The following is a 20,265-nucleotide window of genomic DNA, read 5'->3' on the forward strand; positions in this document are numbered from 1 at the left end:
GTTTCCATTCTCACCCACAGCTGAAGTGTTACAGTAGTATTACGTCATCACAAATCTATAACTGAAACAGTATCTATGCACTTTTTCTTCTCTTCTTTAATGAATCTGCAAAGAACAGAATAAAATACCTTTGATGCTGCTGGTCATATGACCTTCTGCTTGTGATATTTGACACTAGAACTAGAACAGATATTGTTGGTTTCTAATCTGCATATTTTCTGTAAGGATTGAAATGCATCTGCATTTGTTAGATTACTTAAAGACATACAATATATACAGAATAAAAAACATTAAAAAATCACAGCCAATTATTAGACCAAATCAGAATTTTAAATTAATAGTACTGTGAATTTTTTTAAACATTTTTCTAGAATAATCCAATAGTGTAATATTTATTGAATATGAACTATTTAAAACAGTGATGTGGTTTAACCCCAGCTGGCAACTAGGACCATGCAGCTGCTCACTCTCTAGCCCCCCCTAGCCCCATCTCCCGCCCCCAGTTGGGATGGGGGAGAGAATCAGAAAGGTCCCATCATCACCACACTTTTCTCAGCTTTGTCAAGGTTCATTCTTCAACTATCTGGATGATTCTTGCTATGATACTGTTCATATGGCATATAACAACTATAATAGCGATCACATACAGTATTGTGTAGGCATTTATGTCACACAATTCAAATTCTCAACAGTTGCAGTGTAGAGCACATTTTTTATATCTTTTCCTCCTTGGACTGCGACAAGGGTTACTACATGAACTGTCTCCTGCTTAATTTGTTTAAAGGCTTGTCGTTCCTCAGAGCCCCATTTGAAATCGTTCTTGTTCTGGGTCCCTTACAATCAGACTGTAATTTGGAATGTGCATTCTCCAAAAACCCACAGCACAGCTGCTATTTTGTTGGTCACATTCATTGGAATCTGACAGCCTCCATCTTGCCATTTTATTCCTTAAAACTGAATGCCCTGTGCAGGTCTCTTGACCTTACTTTCTTTTATGGCAAACCTGGCTTTCAGAAGGATTTAGACTATTAGTATGTCATCAACACCTATAGCAATCATACTCAGTTCATATTCATCCTCAATTCCTCTTAAGAAAATGTATCTTTTTTTATTTGCTAGGTAGTCCTTTTAATGCTGCTAATCTAACAAATGCATGTAACTTTAACATAGTCTAGACTTTCAGCAGTCTGAAAAATAAAATAGTCACTTTTGAAGCAACAAGAAATTCAAACTCCTCTAGCAGGAGAAAGATTGATTACTATCAAAACCTTACAAAATCATACAAAAGGTATTGTTCCTTGCTCTTATTTCAGATATTAGTGGTGGCAAGGGGAATTTGCCTGACTAATGTGTTTTGTTGCCAGCTCAAGACCTATTCATAGCTTTACTGAAGATAAGAATTAAAAATAAAGGAGGTCTTGTCTCCCCTGGCAAGCAGATTTCAAAATACGGGTATATGGCGGATCTGAGCCATAAATGTCAAGCTTTTAATGTTTTATTTCAGGTCTATAAAGTAATTCTAAGGAAAGTATTAATGTCTAAATGTTGTAGTGATGCAACATACTATTTTCAAATATATTGCCATTGGAACTTTATTCAAAACATGTATTATCAGGGTAAATGAGCTATGAAATCTCTGGAGTTGAGATAGCTCTGAACAGAATCTAAGATAGCCCACACTTGGAACTAGATGATACAGGGTATACAATATACTATGAAGTTTCTAGAACTAGTCAAAAGGAAATGGGACATATTTTAAACTCCAAACTCTGCAGTATTACATGCCCTAATTATAAACACAAGGTGCTTTTGTGTACTTGGAAACATACAAATCATATTCTTTTTGTTTGTTTGGTTTTGGTTTTGGTTTTTTTTTGCTGTTGTTCAAGCTGTACTTCTTCCTTTCCATTTTAGCCTCTCCCTTTAACTAAAACACTGTAGAGATGCAACGGCTCACAGATAATATAAGAAACCTGAATAAAATTCCCTCCACCTCATGGAATATTAAATTTAAAGACAGAGCTGATCTATACAGATTAAAAAAAAAAAAAAAAAATAAAGCTGGAAATCTTTTACCCACCTGTAAAGAATCTTGGCAATAAAAGGCCTGGGGGTCCTGGTGGACATCAAATTGATCATGAGCCAGTAATGTGCCCTTGAGCCAAAAAAGGTTAAAAATATACTGGGCTGCATTAGGCAAATTATTGCTAGCAGGTCAAGAGAGGGGATCCTTCCCCTCTACTCAGCACTGATCAGGCCATGCCTGGAGTGCTGTGTCCAGTTCTGAGCTCCCCAGTACAAGAGAGATGAGATAATCCAACAAAGGGCCACAAAGATCATGAAGGGACTGGAGCATTTCTCCTAGGAGGGAAGGTTGAGAGAGGTGTGACTGTTTAGCCTGGAGAAGTTTCAGGGGGATCTCACCAATGGATATAAACAGCTGAAGGGACGGTGCAAAGAGGACAGAGCTCTTCTTTTCAGTGATGCCTTTCTTTCCAGTGACGCCCATTGACAAGACCAGAGTCAATGGGCCCAGACAGAAACACACGATGTACCCTCTGAACATCAGGAAACACTTTTTTGCTCTGAGGTTGACTGAACACTAGCACAAGTTGCCCATGGAGATTATGGAGTCTCCTTGGAGATACTAAAAAACACAGACTAGAGACAGTCTTGGGCAATCAGCTCTAGATGGCTCTGTTTGAGTAGGTGTGTTGGACCAGAGGACTTTCAGAGTTCCCTTCCAACCTCAACCATTCTGTGTTTCTGCGGTGCAGTGTGATCAAATTTAGCACAGCTTCATGAATACAGTACTCTTAGGTGATTTAAGCTTTAAATGCCTACTGGCATGAGAGAAAATTGAAGAAAACTTCACTCTTAAATATGCTATACAAAAGGCAGAGGAACATCTCCACAAGTTTGAAAGACATCTGATAGTGCAGTCACAGGGCTAGCCAATAGCACTCTGGAAAGACTGCCAAATTCATCATCTTAAGAACAGCCGAAGGTGTTAAGAACTCCCTAATACCTATAAAAATAGATTTGAAATAATGTTCTGTATCTACAGGTTTCGATAAAGCTACTTTCGTGCATGTGCAGGAGCAGAATTTTCAGCACTGAGGCACTGAAAGAGAGTAACAAAGAGATGTGAGAGGGACACTTTTCTAAATTAAAAATCCCAATATGGACCTCCTTACACCTTGGAATAAATTAATAAAAAAAATAAGGATTAAGCACTGAGCATTCCACACCAAATGCTGAGTGTTCAGTCATACAAAGAATGTTTTGATTTCTGTCATTATTAGAATGGTTCACCAACATCTGGCACAAGTTCTGATGTTACATATAAGTGTGGTGGATGGCATTTCCTGCTAAGCATTGATTACCATAGTAGCATAAAATAGGAGGTAATTCTTAATGTTGTATTAAATAACAGCAGTGCTAATACGAGTATTTTTAACAACAAAAACTAAATTGTTTAACCACTTTATTGATCAACAAAATAGTATTTCTCTATTATAAGAAATATAACTCCATGTTTTTCCTCAATAAAATAAATAACATGACTGTGTACTGGACTTGGTCAGAGTTTGTCAGAGAGTACAGCTGCTGAGGGAGAAATAAAATACATTTTCTACCTAAGGGCTGTTTCATTATGCCAGACAACACTTTGTATTGATCCTTCTCTATTTATTTCTAATTTTGTTGTCCCTGATTGAGCTGAGCTCTAAATCTTGTGATGGCTTACACGCTGTTAGGATGCAGAATTGTTACGTGAAGTGCAAGGTAGCATTGTCCTCATTTTAAGGTCTAATTTAATCTGATTTGCAACAAATTAGGCTTTCTAAAGTAGAATTTTAGTACAGAGAACCCATTTGTTTCATATGTTTTCTATAATGCACAGAGAAATTTCTGCACTGTGAAGTCAGTGAAGTTTGTTAGTTTTGCAAGTCTGGGGACTTGCTTAATTTTTTTTTAATTTTTTTTTTAATTTGACACTTCATATCTAAACTTCTCATTTTAATGGCAATACAAAAATATTTCACATCATTTCAATAGGTCACAGAAAACAGAGAAGAGTTAAGTAGCTTTTTGTTAGGCTTTTCTTGGTTTAAAATATATGCTGAATTATATGACATTGGTTTACCAGACTACTTTTGGTTCCTATTTTTGTAGATCACAATTCCATTGCCTTAAAAGTAATGATCGCTCAAGATAAGAATAGGAATGGAAAAGCTGTTTCTTGGTGAGTGAAGGTAAACTGGCAAAATATCAAATTATGTGATAGTTCTATGAAGTGTTTTAAGAGAGTGTCCAAAAAGGAAAAACAGAATATGTTACTAATTGTAAAGAAGCTATATTTTCCCATTAATGACATAGTCTCACACAGATGTCCTTACTTGGTAAATACATCACTGAAGTATTAATGCAATACATTCAGCTACATAAATGAAAGTAAATAAATTCCAAGTGATTGTTAATATGCTATGGATTTTTAAAAGGAAAAGAGAAAAGCTAAGGAGAGAAAAAGGTGCATGTAAAGTACATTATATCCAAAATAATGAACCTTAGTCTTTTCATTATAGATGATACAAATGATCATGCTGGGACTCAAAGTCTGTTAGGTAGCATATTATGAGATTAGTTGGCTTCTTTGAACATTTCTTCCAAAATTAGAGAAACACAGGCTTCTCCAGGGGGGAGGAGAAACAGCAGAAAGCATCCTTAAAGATCTATGCTAATAATTTTTAATAAATTTTATGGTAATATATTTACACCCTTCCGTATAACTGCATAAAGACTTACTTTTGGGAGATATATTAGAAAGAGGAGGGAAGATATATTAGAAAGAGGAGGGAAGTGAGCTGAGATTTTTAAATTAGTTTTAACTAGTTTATACATGTAGAGTTTATATTTTCATGCTCTTAACTTATTTTCTAATCATGGTCTCAATATCTTCAATCACATATAGATAATGATGGAAGAACAGAGACTATGAGTAGGTGAAGTCTACAGACAAAAGCTTTTTCTGTTATGCCTCTTGGCATAGTTTTATTTTGGATGACTAAGTAAATTGCTTTTGCAAAAGAGGTAAGTCACAGTATAAATTCTTTAATTTGCTTTATGTGCATTTCTGTTATCCTTACACTGGTCAGAAATGTGAATGTTTTTTGCAGTTATAACTGACCAACTAGTAAGACTTGGAAGTGTAGATCTGGCATAGAATTTGCTACCTTTTTTGTAGCCAAATTAGTTATGCTTAGAAGAAAAATTCTTCTAGTATCTTGTATGAAACTGGGTAAGGGGCAATTTATCATCCTAGCTGCCCGTGTTTTAATATGCCTTCTGCTGAAAGTTTATCTAAGGAGCTAGTTCAGTTCCACATATTCGTGCCCATGAGATGTGGGCTGCCCACAGCTCAGAAAAGACCAGAAGTGCCCTCAATCCAGCTTGAGTGCAGGCTGCCTGTTAATACTGACTGCCTTTGAGAAATTTTCACCAAGGTTTCTCCAAGAATTCCAATCTCACAAGTGGGTAAGTATGCATCTGTGGCCTGTTGTAAGATGTAATAGGCATCAAAATTACAACTGTCCCTTTGTGTCTTAATTCTGCCCTTTAGAAAGGATTTCCATTCATTATTCAAAATGCATTGACTGGCAAATTTAAACTAAATGGCAAGTGCGGATATACTCTTTATATCTTTATTGCCATTAGGAGGAGCTGCGAGATAAAGCCGTGGTTCAGGTGTTAGGGAGAAAGTGTGAAATTTTTCATGACAGCACATCTTAAATAGTCATATTGATGGGATTAACAGTATACCCATACACAAGCAGCAAGGGTTTATGTTAAATCAATCTGGAGATCAGTTGCGTCTGAGTTAAATTTACTCAGGAAACAAACAATTCACAATATAGGAATCATTGCCACGATAACTCAAAATAAATTATATTTTCAAAAAAACACTGTTTAAACTAATTTTAAAAGTAACAAATTTAGCCATTAAAATCTAGCCATTACAATGCAGAGAAAAAATGTATACGTTCCTCCATACATATTCAGTTATAAGGAATGAATGAATAATATTTTTTTTACAAAATATTTACTCTGACTTTAATTGGAACCTACCCTCAACGTTAAAACAACAACAACAGCAACAATAAACCTAAGTTCATTCAAAAATTAAACACCAAAAATAATTCTAATGGAACACTTTCTTGGGCTTTATGTTTGTCACTACAATGTAGGCTGAAATCCATTAAATTTTTCCTTTAACAGGGGTATAATTTCAGGCATGAAATTTTCATCTGTACATAAAGCTATCTCTGTTACACCTTAAAGACATATGTGACTGTTTTAATTCTCTCTTTAAAAATATATATAAATCCAGAATTTGATTATTGAGAATAAAACTAAGGTCATAATGATCTTTTGTATAAACATATTTTTGTTATTTTTTCTAGAATACAGAATGAAGAACCAGCCACCCCTTCACCAAAATGGGCGTAAATAAAATATTCAAAAAGTGCAGACATAAAACTGAAAGGAATTTTGATGGTTGAGATAATAATGTTTTGTTGTTCAAGATAATAATGCTAGCAAAAAAGATTATTCTCTTCATTAGTATGAAGAGTGTGGGAGTGTGGGTTTGTTTTTGTTATTTGTTCTTTAGCTGTTTTTGTTGGCTTAGTGGGTTTTTTTTTTTTTTTTAGTTCTGCAAACAGTTTTTTCCTTCAGAAAGGATGTTTAATCCTTCTTTAGTTCCCCTAGGTCTCCAGAAACAAGTACAAATATTATGTATTGCTTTTGATATAAGCACAATAGTTCATTTCAAAAGTGTTGAAATACATCACTTGTTAACAAAATTTTGAAAGTAAGAGTTTTATTGAAACCATAAGTGTTTTTCAAAGTTTCATCATTGTTTGTTCAATATTTCACAAATCAGTGACCCTGATGCAATGACAGGGTCTTGTTTGCTACTTGCTTTTGCTACTGTTATGAAAAAAACTAAAAATGAAAAATAAAATAATTTTAAAAAGAAAAAGACGAAGAAATTACACAAAAATTGTTATTTATCTGGGAAAATTGATTTCTCAGAGGCAACATGCAAGATACTTCAACATTTCAAGTGGATTGGTCAAGAGCTCATGCAGATTATTAATTCCACTCGTCTACTAAAAACTGATCACAGAAGATGAAACAATCTTTCATTGGGTAAATACACCATCCAGTTGAATTTTCAATGACAAAAGAGGATGTGACTTGATATTCTTGTAACTACTTTGACCTCAAAGTGACATTTAAATGGATCCTTAGGTATTAGAAATCCACAACAAAAACTTGTCAGCATTCTAGTACACTGAAAACACAGACCTTGTGAAAATATAAGTTTAGATGGAGAATAATCACAGTGGCTACAGTTTTGCTGATTATGTTTCTCCTTATGCCTTATGGTCTTTAGACAGAATTCAAAGAAAATAACCTTTGTCAGGCTTAGATAGTGAAGCACCTGTTTCGGCTAATGAAACAAAAATTGGCTTTAAGGAATTTCAGACTCTGTTTTTTCTTGCTCCACCATGCACCAAAGTAACATCCTAAAGTGTTCTCTTTTAACACTATATTTTGAGAGAAAATTATTTAATAAAGTGTATACTTAATTTTGTCTGATTTTCCTAACTAGCTGAGTTGAATACTAAGATGTGTGACATCAAGGTTCCTTTTTTTTTTTTTTTACTATAACTTCAAAGTGCATCCAGTTACACAACATTATTCAAGTGTGACACATTCTGAAAAAAATTCCAGGCTGCACAGAGACACAAATAGGAGCCTAGGACTGAATCCCACTCAATGTGGGGGTTGTCACTGTGGCTACCAATCATCATCACATAATCAAAAGCTTCTAGTGGAGTAAAAAGAATAATGTAAAAGAAGTTAAAGAATTGTGAAAAATGTCATCGTTTCAAACTTATGAGTGAACAGCTGACCTCGGGTCAGAAAAGATTATCCTACAATTTTGGTTTCGTTTGGCTTAAGGGAGGCACTATGTTTCATTTCTTCATCAGAAGTAGTGAGAGTAGCCCAAACCCTAAGCCCAGATTTTTGTGATATATTCTGAACCTTTTAGACTCAATTCACCTTAAGCTTTGGTTTGTATATTGACTATCAAATTCAGCAATTTAATTCATTATAGTTTTCATAAAAGAAAATAAACGTGTGAAATCTAAGATTTCTATTGGAGAAATAGGCCAGTCAGACTATGAATTGCAGGATATTACTTAAACAATGAAGAGCAATTTGGTATCAGCAGGCAATAAACAGAAAAAAATGAAGAGATAAACACAATCTTCTTCCTATTCCATTCTCTGCTCTCATCTATGTGTCTTTTTTCTTCCTGTGTTCATCTTTTTTACCTTTTGCCATTCTTATCTCTCTGATTTGTATATCTGTGTAATTTTCATACTTATTATAGAATTATGGAATACCAGCTTGGAAGGCAGCTCAAGGATCATCTGGTCCAACCTTTCTTGGCAAAAAAATGACCTAGACAAGATGATGCAGCATCCTCTCCAGATTAATCTTTAAAATGTCCAGTGTTGGGGAATCCACCACTTCCCTGGGCATATTATTCTAATTGCTGATTTTTCCCATCATAGAAAGTTCCCTCTTGTGTCCAATTGGAAACTCATCAGGAGTAACTTGTACTCATTAGCCCTTGTCTTTTCCAGGTGACTCCTTGTAAAAAGGAAGTCTCCATCATCTCTGTAGCCATCCTTTAAATACTGGAACATGGTGATGATGTCTCCCCTAAGCCTTCTTTCGTCAAGGCTGAACAAACACACTTCTCTCAGCCTTTCCTCACCTGGTGGCTTCCCAGGCCTTTTTTCACTTTCATGGTCCTTCTCTGGATCCTCTCCAGACTGTACACATCTTTTTTATATAGCAAGGATCAAAACTGAACACAGTATTCCAGGTGTGGCCTGAGGAGTGCTTAATGTGATAATGACTTGTCTCTGCTGGACATGGTCTTGTTGATGCAGCCCAGCATCCTGTTGGCTTTCTTTGCAGCAGCAGCACACTGTTTGCTCATATTGGGCTTGTCTACCAGCACCCCCAGGTCCCTTTCCACAGAGCTGCTCCCCAGCTGTCTAGATCCCAACCTGTGCTGCACTCCTGGATAATGTTTTCCCAGGTGCAAGGCCTTACACTTTTCCATGTTGAACTTTGTAAGATTTTTCTTAGCTCGCTCTTCTAGCCTATCCAGGTCTTCCCGCAGAGTGGATTTCCCTTCTGAAGTGCTCGTTTCCTGTGTACACATACACAGGCACGTTGCAAGAAGAGCCAGAAGCCACGAATGCATCACAAAGAGCAAGTTTTATTTTAGTTACCTCTCTACTGGGGGATCTCCGAAGCCACACCTAAGCTCCCAGGCAGAGGTGACACCAGCGGGTACGCAGGCACTGGTAAGTTCAGCCCTGCTGGAAGATCACTGGACCTGCTGAGCTCGCCTGTACTTCAAGGCTTCAGGGAGGCGCAGCCTCCCGCTCACTCTCACAACAAAGCAGGAATCTCAGACATAGTGATAATGTGCCTAGAGTTTCTCACAGGCCTATGTTATCTAACACAGAGGTTCTACTCATCAAGCACACAAGGTCAGTAAAACCATTAGTGTGATGTGCTTTTTCTACAGACAGGTGCAAGTCACTTGAGTGTATTTACATTTAACTAATCTCCTCTCCAAATCTTCTGCTACATCCCCATACATTCCACCCCCTCGCTTACATGACTTGCTTCTGCTGGGGCAGACAAAGCCAGACAGAGTTGTTCATTTGGGCTTGTGAGGTGCAGCACAGAGCAATTTACAGGAACACACAATAAACACATACAGAAAAAGGAAAAAACATATTTCTACAATAATCAGGTATCCCATTCATCTTGTCAAGGAATTAAATGAGTCATTCAGCCAGGCATTATTGGTAGATTGCTTCACTTGCTGCATTAGTTCCAAAGATGTGAGATGGCGTCTTCCATGCTGGCTAGTTCATCATCTGTGTTGAAGCAACACGTGCCTTCAAAATCAAAGCAGCATTTGCAGCCACTACCTACTCAGAGAAACAACAATAAGAAACATTAATGTTAAAATCACTTAGCATAGCACAATTCTGTAACACAGCTATAAGGGTTGTCATCTTCCAGTAGTACATACGCTGCTACTCCAGCTCCTTCAGCTAGTATCACTCTGGGTTTAACAACCTGGTGTGGGTTAATTGCCCACACAGACTGGAAAGTCGTGGCCTGCACTTTTTCAGATTGGACTTCAGTTGGATGCTGAGTCTGTGACACCAATGACATTGTTCCAGTGCTGTCTCCTCTAGATAAAACACAGGTGTTCACTGAAGATACCTGAAATACAAGAACTCGAGAATCCGATATTAGCAAAGGATATAACATAAGAGGATAAGTCAGGGTACAAAACCATACAGCATTCTCTGGAGTCATATGAATTTTTACATCTAGATCAATAGGCTGCAGTCCCACTTCACAATCCATTGGTGTGAATAATTTCATTTCCCCTGTATTTAGTCCTGACACTGTATCCACAGAAGTGTGTGCATATTGCCACCCCCTAGATTCGGGCACAGGGCCAATACAGTCAACCTGACATGTAATCAAGGCCCACTGACCCAATTTTACCTTTCCTCATGTTCTTAAATGTAGCTGTGTACAAGCAGCACAATGATGTGAGCATGTTTTATGAGTATATAACAGCAAAGGGGTTTGATTGTGACCAGTGTCCCATGCGTGTGCAACATAAGCTGATCCATGTCCACAAGCTATATGCACATTTAGACCTTGAGCATGCAGCTCAGCAGAGGTCATATTATCTGCTTTCTTACTATTTTGAGACTCAAATGAATCAACTTTATTGTGCCCTGCTATTAACCCTTCACAAGGGGAATCCTCCTCCACAGAAGATGTAGGGATGAAAATTCTCCAATGCTCTAAAAATCCTAAAAATGCATTTAATTGTTTTATTGCAGCTAGTACAGAAAACTGCTGGACTGTGTGCTGTACTTTATCTGGTGTTTCTCTATGCTACCAAAGCCAAAATATTTCTAAAAATAGTACAGTAGCACAAGGGCCCTGCGTTTTCATCAGATTAATTGCCCAGCCTCGGTCTTGCAAATGCACCTTCAAAAATTCAGCAGCTGCTTCAGTTTCTTGTTGTGACACTGCCATAATCAACAAATTATCAATATCATGGCAATCAGTAACAGTATCCAACCATAGTGCTATATCAGCTACTATCATTTCATGGCAAACGGAGGGATTGTGTTTGTATCTCTGAGACAATACTCGGCAAGTATATTGCTTTTGTTGCCAGGTAAAGGCAAACTGGTCTTGCACTGAGGTGGCAGGTGGGGTGGAGGGTGGATGCAGTGTTGGCGGGGGCGCTAGGGCTGGTTGGCTTTTTTGCATAAGCATTAACTTTTGCAAGCGGCAAAAAATTTCTGATGGTATGATCCCTCTTATTTCTAACCATGGGATAGAAGCTTGTACTAAATCATTCCACCTTAGTGTTCTCATCACCTGTGCTATAACTCTTTTCAGTTTTTCCAGATTTCCATTATCCAACACCCAAACAGAGGGTCCTGAAATTACAGCCCCAATTCCCCTCAAGGCATTTGCTAGAGTGCCTGCATTACCTGTAGCGTTTGTCACTGCTACCCTGTCCGAATCGGAGCCCATAATCAATGCATATGTCACCCATATCTGCCACACTAAATCAATACTTTCCTCCATTGTGCACCAGTTTCCACAGGACAACACAGATTCAACAGGTTCAGCATATGCTGTTAAAACTGCTGCACACAAACGTTGATATAGCGTACGTGCAATAATATCTTGCCTGTCCAGACCTCTGACAGTTTGCAGCTGAGCATAACATTGTTGTATCTGATCATCATAGGCTATAGGGCTTAAGAAATCTTTTTCATCTGCTAATAAATGGATAGACACAGCTCCACTATCCCAAGCTGGCAAAATCTGTGCTGGAATTCCTGCCTCGCTCGTCTGCTGAGAGATCTCTGAAAATGCTGTTAACTCCTTCAGAGAGTGAGTATGCGCGATCTGCCCCCCCCCCCCCCCATCTGCTCGTTCCTGCTGCAGCATCATTTCTATGGGGGGTTGTGCTCCCACTATCTCCCTGCCATTTACGTCAGGATCAAATTCAGACTCAATATTGGAGTCTGAGGATTCACTCCAAATATTTCCATCCCATTCCTTGGGATTCCAAGAGTGTTTTGTGGTAAGAGTACAAACCTGAGGACAAAAAACTCTTTGCATATTTTTCCTTTTGTTCCTTAGCAATACACGCTACCAACCGGTCTACATTATCTTGCAGATCATAGCACCGCTCTGCTTGAACAGTAGTTACTTCCTGTGTGATCACCTCTGCATCCTGTAAAATCTAAACCTTCTTTTCCAATTCCCTTATTTTACTCTGCAATGCAACAACGTCATGACCAAGAGCTCTAAGACCAGTAACAAATAACCACCCCAATCTCCCCACTAATTTGCAAGAAGAAGTCAATGCCACTCTCCATGGAAACTTTAGCATAGCTGCTTGAATTACCTGGGGGGTAATCACTGCCTCATCATCAATCTGAGGCCATGCCTCCAGCAGAGCGAATTCAGACAGGAGAGCAGCCACAGGAGCCCAGCGTTCTGTGCTGGGCCATCCTGGCATTTGCGGAGTCACCCTTGAGGCCTCCCCCAGTCCCCGGTGTTTTTGCAAACCACAGCATGGCTGGTTCTAGTGACTGCCAACTAACGCTGAATGTGTACATATACGCAGGCACGTTGCAAGAAGAGCCAGAAGCCACGAATGCATTGCAAAGAGCAGGTTTTATTTTAGTTCCTCTCTACTGGGGAATCTCCGAAGCCACACCTAAGCTCCCAGGCAGAGGTGACACCAGCGGGTATGCAGGCGCTGGTAAGTTCAGCCCTGCTGGAAGATCACTGGACCTGCTGAGCTCGCCTGTATTTCAAGGCTTCAGGCAGGCACAGCCTCCTGCTTGCTCTCACAACAAAGCAGGAATCTCAGACATAGTGATAATGTGCCTAGAGTTTCTCACAGGCCTATGTTATCTAACACAGAGGTTCTACTCATCAAGCACACAAGGTCAGTAAAACAATTAATGTGATGTATGTGCTTTTTCTATAGACAGGCACAAGTCACTTGAGTGTATTTACATTTAACTAATCTCCCCACCAAATCTTCCGCTATATCCCCATACACTTCCCCACTCAGTTTGGTGTCATCAGCAAACTTCATCAGAGTACACATGATCCCATCATCTTGATCATTAAACAGTGTTGGGCCCAATATCAATCCCTGAGGGAGCCCACTTGTGACAAGTTGTCAGTTTGAAAAGAAGCCATTTGCCACCGACGTCTGGGTGTGGCCTAACAGCCAGTTCTCCACCCACCACATAGACCACTAGTCTAAACAAGGACAAGAAGCCCATTGTTGCTATGCTTTGAAAACCAAACGCTGTTCTGGTATGTGGAGATGAAGAGGGCTGGTGCTAGTAAAATATTTTGAAGGCATCACAAAATTGCTGAGACAAGGGTGTGATTAATACTGATCTCTTCTTGTGGAATTCATGGCTCATGACAACTGTACAGAGCTGTGAACCTGTGACTGGACATATGTTCTATAAAACAGTCTATTAGCTATGAGATACTGTATTGTACCACCTGTTTTCATGTTACTCTGCAGCTGCCACTTTATCTAGGTTACCTTGGGGAAGGTGAGGTTTGTTAGATGACTCCCATCTTTGGATTCTGCAAAAGATTAAAACCCGTTTTACACACAAGTTGATGTCCATAGTCTAATGATGTTAATAACAATTTTGCCGTAAGTGTTAACAGGCCAGGTTTCAACTCTGGTGTATTTCACCCTGATACATACCACAAGGTACACTTCCAGCCTAAATGTTTCACTTTTCTGCTGGTGAAGTGATCTTCCCACAAATTATTTCTTCCCAGTTTCATAAAGTTACATGTTAAATCTTCCAACTTTTGCTTTTCTTTTCCTTCCCAACTTAATCTTTCCATGCAAACATATGTAATACACAAATAGATAAAATCTATAGTATATTTCAGTACATTCTGTACATGTAATATGACTACACTACTTATGCACAAAACCCAGACATACGTGAACTTTATCCTTTTCGGGGATTCTAACAGCAGCATCCTAACAGCACATTCTTTGATCAAATCCACATCCATCTTCTACTTTTAATTATGTAGAAGGTTATACTCTTAAATATTCACATTCTTCTTTTTCTTTGACTCATTTGGTAGAGAAAAAAATCCTGCTATTCTCTGGGAGAGTCTTTCTTCATGGAAGAAAACTCGTGTAAACCAGACAAACTTAATTTCTATTCAGCTGTCTGAAGTTTTACTATTTTGGTAACCTATGAATCCTAAACTCCTTTTTGCTTGTTACATTGTCTGTAGTTTTCTGCTAAAGATTTATTGGAAAATTTGTAAGAAGCTTTAATTCTACTCCATTTCTCATGAGCATAAAGGGATTAAAAAAAAAAATCACCAATTTAATTATGCAACCTCTGAAACTGCTTGTCTGTGTGAAAGAGATAATTCCTATGGTCATTTCTGTCTCCATGTCCACATCAAAAAAACCTTGAAGTTACTGAATTTGATGAGTATGTATGACTCATATTCACTTTCAAATACCTTGACTGTGTCACTTTTATCCAATATATACAAAGTTACATAAACATGCTGCATTCCTCCAGGTGCAAATACAGGCTGATGTAAGAACACAAGATAATTTAAAGTGTATAGACCCAAGGAAAGAAGAGGGTTGTTTCATGTTTTAGTAAATGAGCATATCAGTGATTCTTACTAGGCAAAATTCAGCTGTTCTGGAATTCAATGTTCCATTCATCATTTTTGTGTTTCTCTTACACATGCAAGCTGTCTTTTAAAGAATAATAAATTGTCTCTTTGACCTATAGAAATCTGCACAGCTTCGGTGGCATTTATGAAAGAATATAAGGAATGTCACAGGAATACCAGCACTTAGTGTGTTCTTTGGTACTGATAAGGTGATAAGCAATTAATGGAGAAATAAAATTAAAAAAAAAAAATTATGAAGGATTTAATTTCTAAATCCAAGCAAATTTTCTAACATTAAGCTTTTATCACAAGACTACTAAAAAAATCCCCAAGAATAAGAAATGCGGGGGTTTTATTCAGAATTAAGTTACTGATTTCACTAAACTGAAATATTTATAATGAATTTGTCCCCATTTTTATAGTGCATTTTTGGTGTTAGTTTCATAATTTTCATTTGGTTTTCTTCTATAAATTTAAGTCCATGCTTTATAGCAATAACATGCTCTAATCCGGGTAAAACTATAAATAAGGTAAGTACTTTTAAAGAATTTTAAACAACTGCAGCTGATTCAGGTATATAGAAGGTATTAGAGTTTGCATGACCTTCCTTAGTCAACAGGGACAAATTCAAACTCTAGTGTCAAACTTTGTATAGGTGAGTTTCATTTTAGGGGTACTTATAAAACACTATTCTATTTATTCCACTACTTATTGGGTAAACAAGGAAAAAGTATTCTTGATGAGAATTTAGGGAGTATTTATAAGAAACACTGAAATTCTGAATTATATCCCAATTTCACAGTGATATAGTATCTCTCAAATCTATAAATACATTCAGTGTAAACTCACAGGCTTTTTGCTACTCTAAGTGTAAATTTTATAGCTTTCTCAAATTTCTCTCTATCGAAATTGCTGCTAAATCATGACATTTGAGAAAATGACCACTTAGACATCCGTAAATAGCCCATAGTTGTTTTGTGCAGGGGATAGTACATTTTAGATTTTTCTTATAAAAGCTCCAAATTATTACTGTCTTTACCTTTCAGCTTACATATATATTGAAAGATAACCACCAACAAATATACACATATCTATGTGAGTATTTGAAATCTATGTAGGAATAACTGTATATCAGTCAGAGAATACACACATATTGAGAGTTTTCCTCCTTGTACAGACACTGTAAAGCAAAAGAGAAGCATCACTCAGTTTTATCCTCAGGGACTGTTATCTATTTAAGGCTACCTAACGTGCAAAAAGTCCTGAGTAAGCATGGCAAAATATACTGGGTTTAATCTCCAAGACACCTTCAAAGCTATATAAAAGGATTATTGCTTTTATGATCTTCTTTTAACACTGTATCAATATTGATCTTCTCATGTAATTATGGAAGATTCCCCAACCCTGTTTTCCTGGAGCTGGGAAGGAACTGCTTCAGTATTATATATAAATTGTTTAAAAATTGCTTCACCAGGATTGAGTATGCCAGAATGAACAGTGCATGCAGATTTTTTTCAGCCCAGAGCTTTTAATGTCCTTCAAATATAGTCACAAACAAAATCTAATTTATTTCCTGCAAGTCTAACGTAAGGACTAGAGTCAATAAAATTGCTTTCCAACATAGTCACAAACACTGGATAAAAACAGGCAAAAGGATTTCAATGATTATATTTGCATTTAATTAACATTTGGCAGCCTAGCTAATGCTCTGATGGCTAGTACATGGATAATGCCAGATCTCCATTTCCAGGATGGGAAACTGGTTCAACTGAAGGTGATTTTCTATCTTTAAGACAAAAATCCAAGGCCATGACATACTGTTGAAATGCATTCAAATCTGCATATTTTTTTCAGTAATCTGCCCTCCTGTTATCAAAAATTATCCTCCTGCTGCTGCTGGATTGTGACATGCTAGAGTAGTATCTCTCATGATCGTGGGCTGGACTGCACGTCTCAGGTGCATAAGAAAAAATATTGTATGGTACTGGTAATGGCAAAAAGTGGAGGATGAATATTAAACTAGTTTTTGTTCTGTGATTATTCCTCTTTTGCAGGGTTTTGCTGGAAGACTAAATAAGCTCAGATATATCAGCCTGTCAAAGAGAAAAATAGGATGAAACAGATGTGTCTTCAAAATTTTACTCCTTTGGGAGTATATATTTCAGTGCCCTGACACCATAGAGAGTATTTTGTGGGAGGGTAGTAAAATACCAGAAGAGGTTGCCCAGAAAGGTGGTAGATGCCCCATCCCTGCAAATATTCAAGGCCATGCTGGACAGGGCTCTGAGCAACCTGATCTGGTTGAAGATGTCCCTGCTCATTGCAGGGGGGCTGGACTAGGTGATCTTTGAAGCTCTCTTGCAACCTAAACAATTCTATGATTCTATAATTCTATTACATGGCATCCTACACAGCTCTAGCTTTAGAAAGCCCTCTATGTACATAACATGCTTATATACATGCAAACACAGAGAGCTCAGCAAGAATCTAACAAAAATAACCCATACATTCTGATGTTAGATTATGTTTATGTCTCCCACTAAAACAAAAGAATGCTTTCTAGTTATAATACAACAGTTCTATACAAATAAATGGCGTGTTCATTTCATGTTCATGCTCTTTTCAAATTGTTAAAACATAATGTTGTACTGTCATGTGCTCATCTTAAGCGAAAGAAGAAACCAAAATTAATCCTATGGCTTTTTTGTTCAGGAATCAATTCAGTTTATTTACCTTTTTAGCAGAAAAGTCAAACAACTTCTTATTTCTGTTAAGTGGTCCTAAAAAGTTGAAAAGGCTTCATTTTAAAATAAAATTATACATAATTTTTACAATATACTTTACTGTCTTCTGCTATCCTACATTAATGGAGCAAATAACAAATATGCAGTAATTACAATCATGAAAATATCAGACTTCTCAGTTTTTTGTTACTGTCATAGCAAGAAAAGAGCATGTTTCCCTTGGAAATACTAATTGCCATATGCTTTCCAGCAGATGTAAATCTCACATACTTTACTCAGAATAATTTTGGCCTGTTTTTTGCTTGCCTTTGACACATACTATCAATTATGGTAACAAGTGATGAAATGTTCCATCGTTCTAGTAAATTTTCCAATATGTACTATATACTTACATGTTAAGGTGCTTTTTAACTCATATTCTTAAGCCAATGCACTGATCCTATAATAATAAATACCTTCTGTTGGACAAATTTCAACACAATGCAGTAATTTCTTTCTTCAGTGTTAATGATCAGACTTTTAAACTCATTGAGAGAAAATGTGCATCCAAAAAGCTAGGGGCATTTCAATTAATTCAATTATTAAATACAAAAATTTGTTGAGAACTTTTAAGACCGTCAAGTAAAAACATTTGAGCTAGGAAATTATTAAAGTGAGGCTATTTGTGCAAATTAATACACATAGATCCTGTGTGTATACACATATAAAGATGATCTGTGATTACACAATCTGCTAATTACATTGACTATTTTGTTTTTCTTTTGGTTCTGTGTACAGTAATACTTACAGGATTGGCTAGGAGCTCGTATGGTTAACTCCAGTGAAATTAACAGAAATATAAAAACAGATTTTGTATAAGTAGATTAAATAACATAAAAACTGTTTAAATTTAGGCTTCATCCCTTGATTATAATTTTAATTTTCCATAAAGAGGTGAAAATGTCATATGTGAAATAAATAAATATGGTAAAGCTACCTGAAAGGTCAACAAAACATCTGGGTTTACAGAATAAATAAACTGATTGCTGAAGCTCCAGTTGCAAGATTCATAATACCAAGTAATACTAAAACACAGAAAAGTCAACAAAACAAAATAGAACCAAACCACGTTGTTTATGCACTATTAAAAAATAATTCAGTGTTTTCTGGAAGTTAAAAATTGCTAAAAACTAAAACATTTCAATATTTCACATAATATATATTTCCTTTCTACCTTCTTCAGATTTCTAAAGAGTCTGAGAAAAAGACATAATATTGGATTCAACACAGAAACTTTTGTGAAAATCAACTTTCAAATGGAACCTAGTTGAAGAAGGAACATATTCTAGGAAAGGACTGCACTTTGCAATTATTTATCATTACTTGGGAAACAAGCAGTTTATTTGGTTAAGGAGCATGTCACAGGACATTTACATTTGTCCTGAACAACCCTGCATAAAATAAAATTACAGATAATTTTCTGATGTGTCAAAGTGCAAAAGGAAGGTACAAGTCAGTACAGGTCATTATCTGAGGCCCAGGTTTGAGCAAGTGAGATACTGAAAACTGTGTACATAGAGGTCTGTTGGACAACTGAATTTAAAAAATTGCTGGTTTCAATCTAATTAAAAATAATTTTTTATTTAGAAAAATCCACATTTATTATTCTTGTTTCATTGCAAACTGCTATAAATCTCTGTATTTCCCCTGTCTCATTTTCTGCTACTTGCCTTAAACATATTCTAGAAACTGCATGCACGTATTTCTCTGCAATATATTTTGCATGCAATAGAATCAAGGATCTTGAACCAAGAATCAAGTAGCTTGAGAAATGAATTCTTAGGAAAGTTTAGAAGAGTGAAAAGTCCTGTCCAGCATATGTAAACACCCCAAAGGATGAAGGCAACCATCAAAGGTAATCCTTTCTGCAGTCTCCAGATCTCAGCCCTCTTGTATATTTATCTGCAGGTTAGGATAAATGAAAAGGAATTTGAACAGAAGGATTTGCCTGGCATAATTCACCTGGGATTTTTTTTGATCAATGATGAAAATGTGAGTATGTGTGCATAAAAGCATACTGGAACTGCCTGTGAAGTGCTATCTTACTGCTAAATGTTCAAAGAATACTTTTCAAATATTGATCTTCCACTTCTTTGGCTGTGCAGTAAATGTGTTTTCAAATAAAAGTCTTAGAATCTTTAAAATCTAAAAGAGTGGATCCATTTCTTTCCTTCCAAAAAGTTTTAAAGAAGTGTGACAAAAATGGCCACATACTATCCTTTTATATAAGTACAACATCTGCAGACTTTGCTGGTTTTAATTTTTTTTAGTATGAATTACGGTTCACAAATTAAATACTACTCTATAGAGATATGAACCAAGGCACAGGCAATCCACAGTTAAAAACCATCTCTCTTAACTTAGGCCTTAAGAAAGGTCTTCTCATCTGGCTAGCCCACTTAATCTACTTATGCCGACAGTTTATATCACAGATTTGAAGAAGTGCTGGTCAGCTCTAGACATCAAGTTCACAAGGAGCAGAAGCAATGAACCACTTTTTTAATTAGTTTTCTACTAATAGTCTTCTACAATTAACTACTACCTGGAGTCTTGG

The 20,265-nt window shown here is 36.8% G+C and overlaps 1 protein-coding gene across 4 annotated transcripts in view; it reads right to left on the bottom strand.

The window, feature by feature from the left end:
* Positions 1-7,078: 7,078 nt before the first annotated feature.
* The window catches only part of LOC110355336 (uncharacterized), a 46,147-nt gene continuing 32,960 nt past the window's right edge, over positions 7,079-20,265 (bottom strand). The window contains exons 3-6 of one of the 4 annotated variants that reach the window (XR_010468196.1): positions 17,662-17,708; positions 13,802-13,845; positions 10,202-10,366; positions 7,079-10,097 (exon numbers count right to left, since the gene is read on the bottom strand). Coding sequence is in view for 1 of the 4 variants with exons in the window: in XM_065041952.1 (XP_064898024.1) it covers positions 11,092-12,342 (1,251 nt within the window). In the remaining 3 variants the exon portion in view is untranslated. The other 3 variants (XR_002407948.2, XR_010468201.1, XM_065041952.1) reach the window with 3 other exon arrangements.

The sequence above is a fragment of the Columba livia genome, chromosome 1 (assembly GCF_036013475.1).
Source record: "Columba livia isolate bColLiv1 breed racing homer chromosome 1, bColLiv1.pat.W.v2, whole genome shotgun sequence".
NCBI lineage: Eukaryota > Metazoa > Chordata > Aves > Columbiformes > Columbidae > Columba > Columba livia.